Genomic DNA, 15928 nt, shown 5'->3' with positions numbered 1-15928 from the left:
CAGAAGTGATCACTGAATCCATGAGAGTGAACAAAGTTGTCAAAGCAGAGAGAGAGAGAGAGAGTGTGTGTGTGTGTGTGTACGTGTGTGCGTTTGTATGTGTGTATGTTTGTACATACACATCCTTATGTATATGAGAGATTGAGATTAAGAGCAGAGCCTGGAGGAAGATGAGGAAGGAAGAGGAACCAGCAAAGGACTTGAGAAGGAAGAGCCAGGTAGGTAGGAGGTTTGCTGAATCCCAAAGGCTTGAGTGTTTATTGATGACCTCAGAGGGAGCAGTTTCAAGAGTGACGAGAGACTGGAGTTAGATTGCCAGAGGCTGGAGACTGAGTTGATACTGAAGTAAAAGCTGCAAGCTTCTTCTGCTCCTTTGCTAAGCTTAGCTTCGAAGGGAAGGAGACAGTTAAGGTGGTAGATTTTTTTTTAGAATGGAGGAACCAACAGAGAACAAGACTGAAGATGAATAGAGTCAGGAATGATCAGTGGGAACAAGGCCCCAGGCAGAATGAGGTCAGGGACCCAGGTGCTGTAACTGACCTACCTGGGGCCAAGGAGTTCCTCCCAGCTCCTGAAAACAAAGGGAAGAAGGAAAGGAGAGTGAAAACAGATGTTCTGAGGCCTGAAGGAGGGGAGGTGAAGGTCCTCACAATGGATGGAGCAACCATCATCACAGTTCATATGATAGCAACTAAACAGACAGGAGCCCTTTTTATTGTTTTCTCAGCCTTGGTATTTCATGATGGAATGGGGCCTAAATTTCTCTGCAGTTATGTTTAGGTTGTGTTTATTCTCGTCTTTGTATGAGATATATTCATATGTCTACTCTATTACCATTACCTCTTTTTTTTTTTTTTACTTTTCATGAGAAAACAATTGACTTTATGTTGGTATTCATGGTACCTCAGAAAAAACATGCTGACCACATCCTCCCTGAACCTTCATTCCAGTGGAGAAGGTGTATAATAGACCATAGACTGAACCTTAGATCAGGCCTGAGGTGACCTGCTCATGTACCCTTGGCCCTACTGCCACTGTACCCTGGACCTGGCCCCTCTGTGGGTTGGGAGGGTCCCTGCTGACCGGCGGTATACCACACCAATAGGTCAGGGCAACACAGGACACAGCTGGAAAGAGATACCGTTTCAGCAATTTTCTAGTATATAATCATGTTGCATGATCCCTTGGCAAAAATATCAAAGTTTTGTGACAATATGTAGTTTTCACTTTCTCAAAAATGCAGTTACATATTAAATTTTAGTTATTCCTGCCCAAGTAAATTACTCGAACTAAATTAAGAATGGCTAAGGAAGAGAGGGTTTGTAAGCCTGAGTTCCCTCTAAAGGGTAGAGAAGGTTAAGAACAAAGCACTGCCACAGAGGCTTCAGCCATGAGGTGTGATTCCTCTGGGTTGAGAGGAGGAGGGTAAATAGGCCATTTAGACATCGATGGTAGTGGGATATCCAAATGGAAGTGTCTGACCAGCATTTAAGAGCTCTGAGGAAGCCAGAGAGAAAAGAATCTTAGTGATGACCTAATTATTAATATTGTTGTGGGTTGCAGAGAGGTCAGGGAAAGTAAGGAGTGAGAATAGGCCATTGGATTTCTTGATTAGGAGATCATTGGTGACCTTTGAAAGAGCAGTTTCAGGAGAAGATTGGGGGGTAGAAGCTGTATTACTGGGAACTGAGGAGGAATGGGATATTAAAGTAACAAAGGAAGTTAATATAGTAAACCATTATTGAGAAATTTGGTGGTAAAAATTAAAAAAATGTCATTTAGTGGAAAAGCAGAGACTATATATAGATACTAGGGAAAACAAAGATAGAATTCTCTCATGATTTGGGGACATGGGTGGAGTTGCTGTTGAAAGGAGGGGGTGCCTTTTCATTTGAGAAAGGAAGAAATTATTTTGAGGTGAAAAGAAAGATGTATAAGGAATGTCATCAAATGTGCTCAACCTTTTTAGTAAAGTAGGAGGTAAGTAATCTTTTGAGTGGATCAGCATAAAAATGGTTTAAAATAAAAAATGTGAGGAATGTAGTAAACCAGAAACATCAAGAAATAAATAAGAGGATTGCCAGCCACAAGTTAGGGTCCGAGACCTGAAATATGCCAGCCTCCTGTGATGGGGAAGAATAATAGCTCATGTTTTTATGACATTATACAATTTGCATAATAATTTTCTCCTCCACTTCTTCTCCACAATAACCCTGAAAGGTTGGCAGTACAAGTAGTATATCTCTATTTTACAGATGAGAAAACTAAGGATGACACATATTAGGTAATAGCCAAACTTCTGACTCCATGCCACATTTCTTTTTCATTTTACTATGCCACATAGGATGGCCTTTGCTTCATTCTTCTGTTCAGGAGAGATAATTGAACATAGATAGAATATTGAGTTTAACACCAAATTTGAAATTACCTAGTGACAGTTTTTAAGAATTTTATTGTTTTGACAGAGAATTGTAGAAGCACTTCATATATATATAAGTAGAACTCCAGGTGGCCATATGCAGTTACTGAGTTAAGAATTAAATGAAATCTTGTGAATAAATTTAAGTGATGGTATAAAGCAAACAGACACACATAATAATGTATGTGATATGTTTAATGGCAACCCTTAAAATCCTTTCATTCGTTTTCCTTAGATCTCCCTTGTGATTTCTCTCTCTCCCCCTCCCATTTAAATTCATTATTAATTTCCAAGGTTTTTCCGTGTTTGTTGATATTTAGTCCTTTAATTTCTCTTGTCTTATTAATACAGCTGGAAAGGTTGGTCATGAGTGCCATTGAACATATGTAAGACCATTGAACAGAGTATGTTTATGAACTATTATTTTCAGATAAAAGGGAGAGAAGGTGGACATCCTAAAAATGCGTAAATGGGTGTGGTGTATCAGAAACTTAAGGAAAGGGATAATATCCTTACTGTGTATTCATTGATTAAATAATTATCTTTTAAAATCTGACTTCTCCAGGAGAAATTTTTCATTTGACTAGAACTCTTTAGTCTTTGATTTCTCCAGTTTATGACTTGAGTCTGAAATAATCTCCTTTTCAGCTGAATCATTGACTTAAATTTATTCTGCTCTACTTTTTTACCCTACTGCTTTTGGGGAAAAACAGGCTGCTTGACCTGTCATGTCTACTTTTGACATAAAGTGTATTTATTCATACCTTATCAAAAACATAATTGCTTTTTTTGAAAATTCTTTAGGATGCACAGACAGTTAGAACATTAACTCTCATCTCAAAAGCCATTCAGACTTTGGGAAGTTGGGGAAGTCTGTCTAAAAGCAAGGTGAGTGTAGTTCTTTCTAATATAGACATTTTCAAATCTGTAGCCATCATAACCACAAATCCTTTCTTTCTCATCCCTTCCCCCTGCCTTCTTGCAAATCATGATGGACAAAACACAGCAGTCTTCTACCTTCCCTAAGCAGCTCTCTGCAGAGCTTCATTGTGGTCTCTGAAGTAAATCTCAAGGCTAGGAGGTGGAAGAAATCTAGTGCAAGGATAGATGGATGGATCATAAAGCCTGCTCACCCCATTCATTTATGAGACCTCTCTCATAGTCATCCTCTTCCATTGCCTTTTTGACTCCCTCATGTCTTGTCTTTTGGTGTATGAATCGTGTTGTACTGATATATTTAGGCTTCTACTAACAGAAATCTTGTTTTCTTTCTTAGTCAAGTTTCAAAGAGACATTCATGTGCGAGTTTTTCAAAATGTTTCAAGAAGAGAGATATATTGAAGCAGTTAAAAAGGTATAATAAAATATTGTTCTCTGTTAATACTTAAGAATTCCTTACCATGTGTAATTGAATTAATAAAATAGTATATTTTAGACATGAAAGGCAAAAAAAGTTTTTCTGTGAATTTTTTTTATCATTTTCTCCAAATTCCTTCATGTTGTTTTCAGGGTTAAAGCTAAATTTAATTTCTTTTTTAAACTTTAAAGCCCTACAGTACATGAAAGGCAAGAACTTTCTGTGCTATAAAGCAGTAAGTCATTCAACCCTGGAAGCCAGCAATTCCGTTGTCTCATTGTACAGTCCAAAAATAAATAAACAAATAAATAAATAGCCATCACTATTATGGAATGATTAAGGGTAAGAGAGAGGCTGGTGTGTTTTAATGAAAAGCCCTACTTATAAGATATTTTTAAAGACTCTACTTTTATTTTGAAATATAATAATTTAAAGTCAGTGAATATTAAATAAGACAAGGTTAAGGTAGTGGAAAGAATTACGTTTAGTAATGTATGTATGTCACTATATATGAAAACGTGAGGTTCCCAGTAAATGAAAGTAATGATTCTATCTAGCCATAAAAAGCACATTGAATACTTAATATTTCAAGCTCTTACTTTGAAAAGGCTGCTGATTTTGGACATGACTTGCCTTACTAATAATACTTGAAAAACTCACAAAGGAAAATTTTAGCCTATTAACTGGTAAAGTCTTATCATTTTATACTTGTGGGCATGATGGAGAGGTATAGAGTGTAGACAAGGTGGATAGTTGAACAATCACACCGAAAGAGATTGATGGTTTAGAACCAACTTGGAGGAAGCCCCCAATATACTAGTGACCAAGGGATCTTTCCATGGCTCTTCAGAGGCATTAATGTCATGCTTGTCACATTTACAGAGGACATAAAACTCAGAGGGATATCAAGTACATTAAATGACAAAGCCTAAGTATCAAGAGATCTCAGCATGCCAAAACAGTGGGTCAAGTCAAATAAGATGACATGTAGGAGTAAGTGAAAATACTATACTTAGGTTTTATCAATGGGGAGAAGACAAGGCTTGATTTCTGTGGGAAAAATTTTAGGGATTTCAGTGGACTGCAAGCTCATCATGAATTAACAGTATGACATGACAGCCAAACAATAGCTTAGTTTGTATTAAGAGGTATGCTGTCCAGAATGAAGAATGCAGTGGTCCTGTTGCTCTCTGCTTCGGTGAGATCACATCTGGAATGCTGTTTTCAATTCAGGGTTTTAAGGACAAACTAAAACATCATCAGAGAAGGGTGTCCAAGTGAGTCACGGCAGTGCAATATCAAGATTGATTGATGGACGTATGGACGTTTCACTTAGAGGAAGAGAAAACATGGACGTGGGAGGGGATTCAAGTGTTTGAAGAACTGTCACATAAGTGACTAAACTTGTTCTCCTTGGTCCCAGAAATTAAGAAGAAGCAGAGGCAGATTTTAACTTGACATAAGGAAAGACATCTTGGCAATTACAGCTGCCTAAAATTGGAATGAACTGCCTTAAGAACTAGTGCATTCTCCCTTACTAAAGTGATCGGTTAAAGCTAAATGACCATTTGTTCATCTTAGAACCATTGACCTCAGAGGCCATCTTATCCAGGCCACTTGTTTTATAATTAAGGTCCAGGAAGTTTGTCACTTACCCAGGTGGGGAGAAAAACAGGAGGGAGGATGTATTAGAGGTCAGATTTTTGTTTAGTTATGGGCTCAAAGTGATGATTTCTGAAGGCCCTTCCATTTCTGAAATTATTTTTTAATGTGTTTTTATCCATAAAATTATATGTACCGCCTCTGAAGGTAAGAAATTCTGTTACCCTGAAGACTATTTTTGGATGTTGCCAGTATGTCCTACTCAGAGGCAGCATTTAGTAAATGAAAATGACAGAAAAGACAGAAAGACAAAATTGGTAGGTTTCATTTCAAAGCAAGAAAAAAGATAGTTTTTCAAAACTAAAAATGCTAGCCATTGAGGTCTTTGACTGTAAATTCTCTCTTATTTCAAAAGAACAGGCAAAGCTAAGCTGTCCTTTTATTCCTAGGACATTGCTGAAACATTAGTAGGACATCGTGGGCTGAGTTATGTTGGCAAGGTTATGATGCACTATCTTTTGTTTTAAAGATGTGGCCTTTTTTTTTCCCTGTGTTTTCTGGCTACTGGTGTGCCAGAAAATGATTTTTTCTGGAGTTGGTTATGGCTGAACATATGCTGATATAATCAAAATATGCAGTTGATAATGTCAGTCAAGAAAAGATTTAAGAATGGTAGGAGTTTAGTCTTGTTCTCTCTTTGCCCTGAATCACCCACTCACGTTCTCATTGAGTGTTACCATACTCCACCCCCAGTCTCAAATTTTGCTCTTGGCACCTGGACTGGTAAGATTTTTTTAGCCCGATATGCTAGTATTCTACATGGCTATTGGTTAAGGCTAGCTATGTACAGTACTAGAAATTCTAAAATGTTATACATTCTAGTGTCTGATTTTTCATTGGCACTCTCTTAAGGAAAGCTCAGCTGGTAGGTGTCAGACCATTAGTTACATAGTAACTGGTTCCTTCTTTCACACTGTTCTACCCTAGTTTAATATTTCTGGCTGTCAGTTCTTTATAGCCTATGGAAAAAGACAGTCCTTAGGAGAAGAAAATCTAAAGAATGTTCCTAAATTTTAGTTACCTACATCATCATCATCATTGCTAGGTTTTGTTAAAGAGGCTGAGGTGGGGAGGCTTAGGCCTTGAGTAACTCTGTTGTGTCTAGTTTGTGGGGTAGTCATTTGTGGGTCACAAAGAAATGAGGTAGTTACTTGGAGAATCCCTCTAATTCTACTGCGTACCTCTGCTCAAGGACTGAGATCCCTGAAGGCAGTGTTCTTTGTCTTTTTCTCCCTCGATACCCTTGTTACTTCTAAAAGAGTCCATTCAAAGGAGCAAGTGTCCATGGAAGGAACCCAGTAATTTATTTGTTAATTGGGAAGGACCTGGGTTGAAGAGTCATGTAGCCTGACTGTTAGAAAAGGATACAGGATTAGATGTCAGCTGGTAAAGGTTTGAATTCAAGCTCTTCCTTATGTACAACCTTGGTCACTGTGAGGCTTTACCTCTCTGGTGGTCTGCCTCCTATAGTAAAATAAAGACATAGTACTATGTAATCTTAAAGTTTCCTTCGAGCCCTAAAGCTGACAGTTCTATCAAATTAGACACAGTGCAACCTATCTTGGGGACGTGAAAGTAGGCCCCAAGATGGTAGGGGACCCCTTTGGACCTCACAGTAAGAATTGGTCCCTGAAACCACTCTTAGCTTCTTCTTACATTCCTGGTTCAGGAGAAAAATATTTCTCAGTCATTGTTCTTTTCTCTCTGGAATCCAGGTGGCCAGTGGTTTAGGGAAAAGCTTTTCCTGACCACATGGCTCTATTTCATTGGGCAAGCCAGCGTGGTTGTAGCTGTGGGACCTATTGATCTAAATTCCCTTCTTGCCATGGTGCAGGATACGTTTTCCCATAAAAATTAAATTTTAGAGGATATAAGTTGGGGACCTTTGTGTTATGCAATCTTTGTTTATTAAATTTCTATTAACTAGCAGCTTTACCTTTATAGTGAACAAGTTGTGTTAAAAATTGAATTTAAGGAGCGGTCCAGCTTCTTTATTTCATTATGTCAGTAATTTTTATGTAAAAAACTTTTCTCTTTACTTAGTTCTTGGAAGAAATTTCATCTACTGAAAGTAAAGAACCCAGTGGTATGAGTGAGCCAGTACATCTAAAAGAAGGGTAATTTAATCGTGTGTGTGTGTGTGTGTGTGTGTGTGTGTGTGTGTTTTCATTCATTTATTTATTTTAAGTTATGTTACAGGAAGGAGATTAAACATCATGTACTGGTGCAGAGTATATGAGCTGGTGGGAGCCAGAATCCTTTGGAGATTTAGTACCACCCTACTCTGCCGCTGACCAGCTGTGTTACTGTAACTAAATTCATGTGACTCTGTAGTGGTTTCTTCCTCTGCCTCAATGCATGAATAACACATTTCCTCCCTACATCATTGTCCTTTAAAAAGTTAAAATTACTGAACAAGTATAAGGTGGCGGCGGTAGCACTTGACGCCTTTACTAAATTGATCAGCACTTGCCTTTAATCCCAGAAGCGCCCAGCCAGCCTTTGTATGCTTTGTAACGTAAGTATAGGCACTAAAATAATACTGATCTTATGCCTTAGTACTCAAGTGCAAGATTGAGTTTATGTGAGATAGGTAGGTAAAGACAGCCTTCCAAAATTGTTATTAGATACACACAGATCTATTCAAAGGCTAGTATTGCCAATATTGAATTACCCAAGTGAGTCTATGGGCCTTAATATGTGCCTTGTTTTAACAGGGAAATGTACAAAAGGGCTCAGGGAAGAAATCGGATTGGAAAAAAAAATTTCAAGAAACGATGGTTCTGCCTCACAAGCAGAGAACTCACCTACCACAAGCAGCCAGGTAGTTGTGCTTACTCTGTATTGTGGGGTATTTTGATGGGTTTTGCTTTAATTTTTTTTTTTTTACTTATTTATGGGTCTTTCATGTGTCTGCTGCAGATAAAGTTCTGTTGGTGTGCTTAGGAAAAATAGGGGCAGCTAGGTGGTGCGGAGGATCGAGCACTAGCCTGGAGTCAGGAAGACCTGAGTTCAGATCTGGTCTAAGACACTTAGCAATGTGACCCTGGGCAAGTCACTTAGCCCGTATTTGCCTCAGTTCCTCATCTGTAAAATGGAGCCATGCTGGAGAAGGACATGGCAAACTGCTCTAGTATCTTTGCCAAGAAAACCCCAAAATGAGGTCACAAAGAGTTGGACACAACTGAAACAACCGGACAATATCAACAAAGGAACAAGATGTGCTGCTTTTAAGATAGAATTTTTTAAATTTATCGTTAAAAAAAATCTCACTTAACACTTTGTATATAGGTTACGTACAAATATATATGTGAGTTTGTACGTGTGTACATATACATACATATACATGCACATATACACATACAACGAACATGAATTTGGACAGAACTCAAGAGGTGGTGAAGGATACCCACTTGTAAATGGGTCATTTTAAAAAATAAATTTTAAGTCTAATAACTCAACAGAAACATCCAAATATGCAGACACGATTTTTAAATGACACAAACTCCATTTACAATTTGGTTTTGTTTGTTTTTAGTGTATATTAACCTAAATAAGATAATTTTTTTAAATGCCTGTTTACTTTCATGTACCCTCTACTCTTCTGTGTTTTCCCCCCTCTGGCTTAATTGCTGCTGCTTTAACTATAAATACACACACACATATATATATACATATATATGTATGCATGTATGTATATACACACATACGTATTGCTATAGTTGATGTGTATTAATTGTTCTGGTTCTATCTTCTTCATCTTTCACGAAAGACCTCACATATTTCTAGTGTAAAGCATCTGTGTAAGTGTATACAGACATACATCTAATGACCTTTGATTTCATTGATATACTCACTGTAACCACTAGCACAGGTCACAGCTTTTCCATAGTGGTTTAATCAGTCAGGCAGACTTCCTCAGTGATGAGCCTTGTGCTTAGCTGTGTTGGTCCTCAGGTGATAGACATACAAATTCATTCATCTCCTGCTCGTAGCCTTTCTAGAATGGGAGGAGGGACACAGAGTTTGTACTGCATTAATGAAGCTTTCTAAAACCCGGGATCACCTCCATACGTGATGAGACATCCAAGTAGCACTGTGTATGTGTATGCACACATGCATGTGTGTATATATGTTTATACATACTCACGCTCACACTTTTACCTAAATGTGAAATGCACATTTCTTCTAAAAGAACTGTGATTTTAATATTGAAATATAATTCTTGGGGCTCCTTGTGAGTATGGGATATCAACTAAAGCCTAAAAAAGCTACATGTTGGTTAAATCTGCAATGGAAAAGAGTATGTAACAAATGGTGTTTATTGTTTTGTCTACCTTCTATTCGCGATTTCTCATTTTTGTTTTTCAAGATTATTTCAATTCATTTTATATATCCATTTCATTCTTTTAGGCAAAGATGCAATTTATACCATTCCAATCAGAAACATTCTTGCTGTGGAAAAACTGGAAGAGAGCTCTTTTAACAAGAAAAATGTAAGTTATACAAGTGAATGTAATTACCTTTCATTTAATAGGCCCTTTAGTAATTGAAACTTTCTACAAGGTAGACTGTAAGAGTTGTTAAAAGTATGTTGCTCAATGTGTGATGACCAACATTGTGTAATGACTGACTTTGATAGACTTAGCTCCTCTAAGCAATAGAATGATCCGAGACAACCCCAAAAGACTCATGCTGTCCATGTCCAGAGAAAGCACTATGGAGTTGGAATGCAGATCAAAGCATACTGTTTTCTCTTTCACTGCTCTTTCTCATCTCTGTGACTAGGCAAGTCATAAAGCCTCTCTGGGCCTCAATTGCCTCATCTGCAAAATGCTGGAGTAGATCAGGGGCTCTTAACTTGGAGTCCATGAGCTTATTTTTGACTTCTTTTGAATTCCTGTGCATTTTACTTTATGCATTTAAAAAAGTTTTGAGAAGAGATCCATGACAAAAAAAGTTAAGGCTCTTCCCTGGAGGAGATTATTTCTGAGCACATGTTGTCTTCTCGAGAATACTAGCCTTATGAGTCTTAATTCCCATGAACTAATAAACCTCTGCTCCACCATAGCCATTCATAAACACAGTCCCACCTTAGACTTTAGCATTACCTCCAAACTGCACCATCTCCTTGGTCTTGAATTCTGGGATTCTCCTTTCTGAACATTGTTTCCCTGTCCTTTCCAGCAGTCTTACTTCACTTCTCCTAAACCCATTGCCATTCCCAGACACTCCCTGTACCATCATCACTCAGGAGCCTCTCTTTATTTGAGGTCCATTCAGCCTATATTTATCACCCAGTCCAGATTCTGGTAGCAGTTATCCGTTGATCTCCAGAATATTCTCCTTCCTTCCTCATTGAATTAAGTGCCTAATTCAGTCTTCCTCTCTTCCTCCACTCCTTCCCTCACACCAGAGGGCTTCAACGTACATATTAATATGCCTTCGAACACTCCACCCTCTCTGTTCCTCATTACTCATTTCTTATGACCTCCTCCTCCACGTCTTCTCGGCTACTTATAGAAATTATCCCATTCCCTTGCTCTTGCCTTCAGCCACAACTCCTCTGTTTCCTTGTTCGTAAACTCTGAAATTCCTTTATCTGATCATAATATTTTGTCATTCCATTTTCCCCTCTATCTAACAACCCTTAAGCCTATTGTTTGTCCTCACTGTGCCCTCCAATCTCTCCAACCGTCAGTTCTTTCCTAGGCCATCACCCCTGCACTAACTACATTCTCCTCCCTCTTCTTGACTCCTTAAGGAATGCGTTCAACTCAGTACTTTTCTTCTGAAGTCCCCTGCAGCTTCATCCAGTTGCCACTCTTGCATTGCTAAGGTCCAGTCTTAGATTGCTCCTATCATCTATTGTCTTCACAGCATGCTGAACAAGGCTGGGAAAAAATCACCGAAGAATGTTGAATGAGGTCACTACAAATTTGTAATGTAATCTCTACTTGACCTCCATCACAGTATCAACATCATAGCAAGGCAACAATTCACTGTCCAGAACACTCACCACAGTAGGCTTTTCCAAACCTTTTCATCCCTTCCCAGACCTCCCACACTCCTGCCTTCTCAAAAAATTAGGGCCTTTCCCAAGAGTTTCTTTTGTCACCTCCTCCTCATCTCATATCACCCACATGCCTTCTGCTACTACCTCCTCCTTAATTCCTGTCTCACATGAGGAGGTGATCATTCTCTTTGCCCCAGCAAAACCTTCCACATGCATAGGTGATCCCATTGCATCTTGTCTTCTTCCAGCATATTGACCCCCTTGATCATTCCCATAGTCTCACTAATCTTCAGTTTCTTCTTATCTATTAGGGACTTTCCTGCTGCCTACACAGCCAGATCTCTCCCATTTTCAACCTCTGTTCCCTCACTTTCTCATCCCCACCCCACCCCCTTTGATTCATCCATACCCACCAGCTGTCATGTCTCTCTGAGAAGGCAGACTGCAGTTGGTACCTTTAGTTTCTTTCTTCTCATTGTTTCCCCTCAGTAGTTTGGTTTCCAGCCTCGTTCAACTGAAACTGCTCTGTCCAGATTTTCCAGTGATATCTTAGTTATCAGATCTAGTGACCTTTTCTCAACCCTTCTTGACTTCTTTGCAGCCTTTGACATTGTTGATCACTCCACTTCTCCTTGATATTCTCTTCCCTCTACTCCTTCATTGCACTGCTCTTTCCTTCTCCTACTTGTCTGATGGCTTTTACTTCGCCCGCCTTGCTGCATCTTCATCTGTAGAGCCACGGGTATCTCCCAAGGCTCTTTCCTGGGCCCTCACGTCTTCCCCTTATGTGCTGTTTCACGTAGTGTTCTTATCAGCTCCCATAGATTCATTTTTCATCTCTGTGCTAATAACTCCTAAATTTACTTATCCAGCCCTAACCGTTCCTTATCTCCAACTTCCTATGGGACATCTCAAACTAGATGGCCCAGAGACACCTCAGACTCAACAAAACTGAACTCATCTTTTCTCGCAAACCCTCCCTACTTCCAAACTTCCCTATTACTGTTGAGGACACCACCATCCTCCCGTTTACCCATGCTTGCCACCTATGAAGGTTTTGAACACACTTGATTCAGGCCTTTTCTGTGGAATGTTTTCCTTGACTCCTCAGTCTCTCTAACCCCCTACCAATCTTTTGCCAAGTCCTGTTGATTCTGTATTCTTTAATGTCTCTCATATTTATCCTCTTCTCTCCTCTGACACAGCTACCACACTGGTACAAGCCCTCATCATGCCTGCACTGTTCCACTAGCTGGCTGGCTGGTCTCTGCTTGTCTCTCCCTACTCCATTTTCCACTTAGATGTCAAACTGATCCTCTAAAACAAAGATCTGACCATACCACCACTACTACCTTCCCCAAACCCAATTCAGAAAATTCCACTTACTCCCTGTTACCTCTAGGATCAGGTATAAAGTCCTCTGTTCGGTTTTTAAAGCCCTTCATACTTGGTCCTTTCCTGTCTCTCCAATCTTATACCTCACTCCCCTCCATGTACTCTGTGATCTAATCATACTGGACTCCTTGCTGCTCCTTACACAAGACACTCCCCTCTCCCCACTTCCTGCAGTTTTACTGGCTTTCCCTCACAGCTGGACTTTTTTCCCTTCTCATTTCTTCCGGACTCCCCGGGCTTCCTTCAAGTCTCAGCTAACATCTCGCCTTTTGTAAGGTGCCTTGTACTAGTACCCTCTCTTGGGATGATCTCTGGTTGGTCCATTGTAGATCTTATATGTACGGTTATTTGTATACTGTTTCCCACATGAGAGCATGGCTCCTTGAAGGTTTTTTGCTTGTGTCCTCTGTGCTTAGCATAGTGACTGACAAATAGTAGGCACTTAAAAAATGCTTGTGGACTTGCTGGCTTGACTGAACCACTTGGAGTCCTTCAGTTCCTCCCTGTTCTCCTTAGCTAGTTCTTCCCTTCACACACTTGAGCCTGGAGTTAAACGTTTGAGCTCTCATGTTTTGTACCCTTCAATATCCACCTCTTCTGCCCTGGTCCCCCTGTCAGTTAGGCTCGGTTGGTGCTTAAACCTCAGTTACCCTCACCTGCTCTATTCCTGATCACTGCTGGAGTAAGTCATGGAGCAGAGGCAGCTAGATCCACTGGAAACTCATGGTATCTGAGAGATAAGTGGGTAGATTTTGTTAAGCTAAAAAAGTATGAATTAGTATGTATGTATTATGTATTGGTAATTACTGATATTGAGTGCCTTTAAGACTGTCAACCCCAGTTTGCATTTCCTCTTTCTGTTTTATCAGATCTGGCAATTTTCCCAATCTAATTAACTTAAATTCCATATTTACTTCCTTACATGGTAGATACAGATGTTACCATCCAAAAAGACAGTAATTCCAGTGTCATTAGTGAAAACACTAGAAAAGTAGAGAAGTACTAAGATATCTGTTCAGTTTCACATCTGTACTTGTCCTTCCAGTTTATTCTATAAATGTTTCCAGGACGATCTGGCTTAGTTGAGTCTCATGCCAAGCTTTCTGTGGGATACTTTTCCTCCTTCCATGTTATTATGCTTTTTCTGAGGCCAAACTGCTTATACTTTTCCATCATCCTATTCCTGATAATGTTTTACAAATTAATTTATATTCATACTGTTGACTTTGCCTTTGGTTACCATGTCTCTCTACTTGTCAAGGAAAAATGTTTGTTGGTTATAGCCATTTCCAGACTTCATTTTGCCTCCTTTTTACAGCAGATCGTCAGTTTAGTTTAATTTTATCTCATAAGTAATGGCAATTAATGTATTTCCCCTCCCCCCCGAGTCATTTCCCACCTTTCGTAGTCATCCATATATTTAAATTATTCCGATTGGATCTATCTTTTCATCATTATTCTTTTTTCAAAATTTTAATGTTAATTTTCTTTTGCTCTGACCAGATAATCTCTAACTGTACACTGATAGTGGATTCTGAAATAATGCCCACAATAATAACTATTCATTTCCTGTCCATTAAATTATAGCCAATTAAACTTTTTTTGTGATTTTTGTGTAGTAATTGCCTTGTCTTAAATCTTTCCACTCTTTTCTTAGAGAAAGTATTCACTGGAGACTTTTGCCTCTTTCCCTTCCCAAATCTTGTTTTCACTATTTTTTTGCTATATTTTTACACTGTTGTTCCCTATACCTACTTTCATTATTAATGTCACCACATTTCAAAATATTATGTCACCTTGCTTTGGAGGCTGTATAAAGCCCTTTCTAGAGTTGCTGCGGCCAAAGCATTCATTACCTAGTGACAGTTTCTGGTGATGAGTAATTCTGTCCTTAACTAGACCAGTCTTCCACAGAAATAACCTCTATATTTAGCCAGTATCAAGCTGGAATTTTGCAATTGAACTGAATTCAGAAAGTATTTATTAAATGGTCTAGTTGCTAGACAAAAATTAATAGTCCCTGCTCTTAAGCTTATGTTCTCCAGGGGAACTGCTATTTGCAAGTTACCCATGTCCTCCTCATTGCCAAACCAGCCACACTTTCTTAAATCTCATTTTCCTTGGCCCTTTTGATTGCTCCTTCTTGATAATCCCTCCTCCCTTGGCCTCCATGGAGCTGCTCTCCCCTGGTTTACCTCTTACATTTGTGACCACCTCTCCCTCTTTTTATTAAAGTTGCATTGATGTGTTTTATTGTTACGTTACAAACATTGTTGCTTACTCCCACTTTGTGAGAGGTCTCTTGTAACAAATGCAGTGAAGTAAAACTAGTAAGACAGTGACATCGTCTAAAAGTGCATCAAGTATTTCACATCTGTAGTGTATCTCCCCCACCTCTCTATTTTTAACAAATTGAAAGAAGTGTATTTTCCCTTCCACTTCCCATTCCATCAAAAAAAAATTGTGGGGGGAATAATAAATATGCACAGTCAAGCAAAACAAATTCCCTTAATGGCTGTATGCAAAAATATGTATCTCATTCTGTATCCTAAATCTATTACTTGTCTGTAAATGGATAGCGTAGTTCTTACAGCTTTCAAAGTTGTTTTTACCATGTTGTTGTAAATATTATTCTCCATGTTCTATTCTTTTCATTCTTCATCATTGTATAGAAGTCCTCAAAACTGTTCACTTTTATATTATAGCATAAATTAATAATGATAATATTATAATGTTAATTGTTTTTCTAGTTCTCCTTACTTCACTCTGCATCAGTTCGTTGGGGAATGATTCTGTTTCTTACAAATTTGAATCAGTTCCTTATTTATCTTGGAAATAAGACATTTATCCAAGAAACTTGTTGCAAGGCCTTCCATATTCCATGGCCAAACTACTCTTCCCGTCTTTTTCACACTACTTTCTTTCTCACAGTATACATTCCAGCCAGACTGAACTACCAGCTGGGTCTTGGATGGTCCTGCCATCTTCCACCACCGTATTTGCCTGTTTAAATCTTCAGGTTTCAAGGCCAAACCCTGGAGCTAGCTTATTCCAGGAAATCTTCCCAGATCCTTTCTGT

The 15928-nt window shown here is 38.9% G+C and overlaps 1 protein-coding gene across 1 annotated transcript in view; it reads left to right on the top strand.

Annotated features, from left to right (window-relative positions):
• Positions 1–15928, top strand: part of RASA2 (RAS p21 protein activator 2) — a 152252-nt gene that overhangs the window by 122272 nt on the left and 14052 nt on the right. Inside the window, 5 exon segments of the mRNA XM_020970925.2 lie at positions 3224–3307; positions 3696–3773; positions 7482–7555; positions 8156–8262; positions 9852–9934. Of these exon segments, the coding sequence (XP_020826584.1) occupies positions 3224–3307; positions 3696–3773; positions 7482–7555; positions 8156–8262; positions 9852–9934 (426 nt within the window).

This window comes from Phascolarctos cinereus, unplaced genomic scaffold (assembly GCF_003287225.1).
Source record: "Phascolarctos cinereus isolate Bilbo 61053 unplaced genomic scaffold, phaCin_HiC Scaffold_7;HRSCAF=346, whole genome shotgun sequence".
Lineage (NCBI taxonomy): Eukaryota > Metazoa > Chordata > Mammalia > Diprotodontia > Phascolarctidae > Phascolarctos > Phascolarctos cinereus.
Note: the sequence above shows the minus strand (reverse complement) of the source record. Positions and strands in the feature narration are given on the sequence as shown.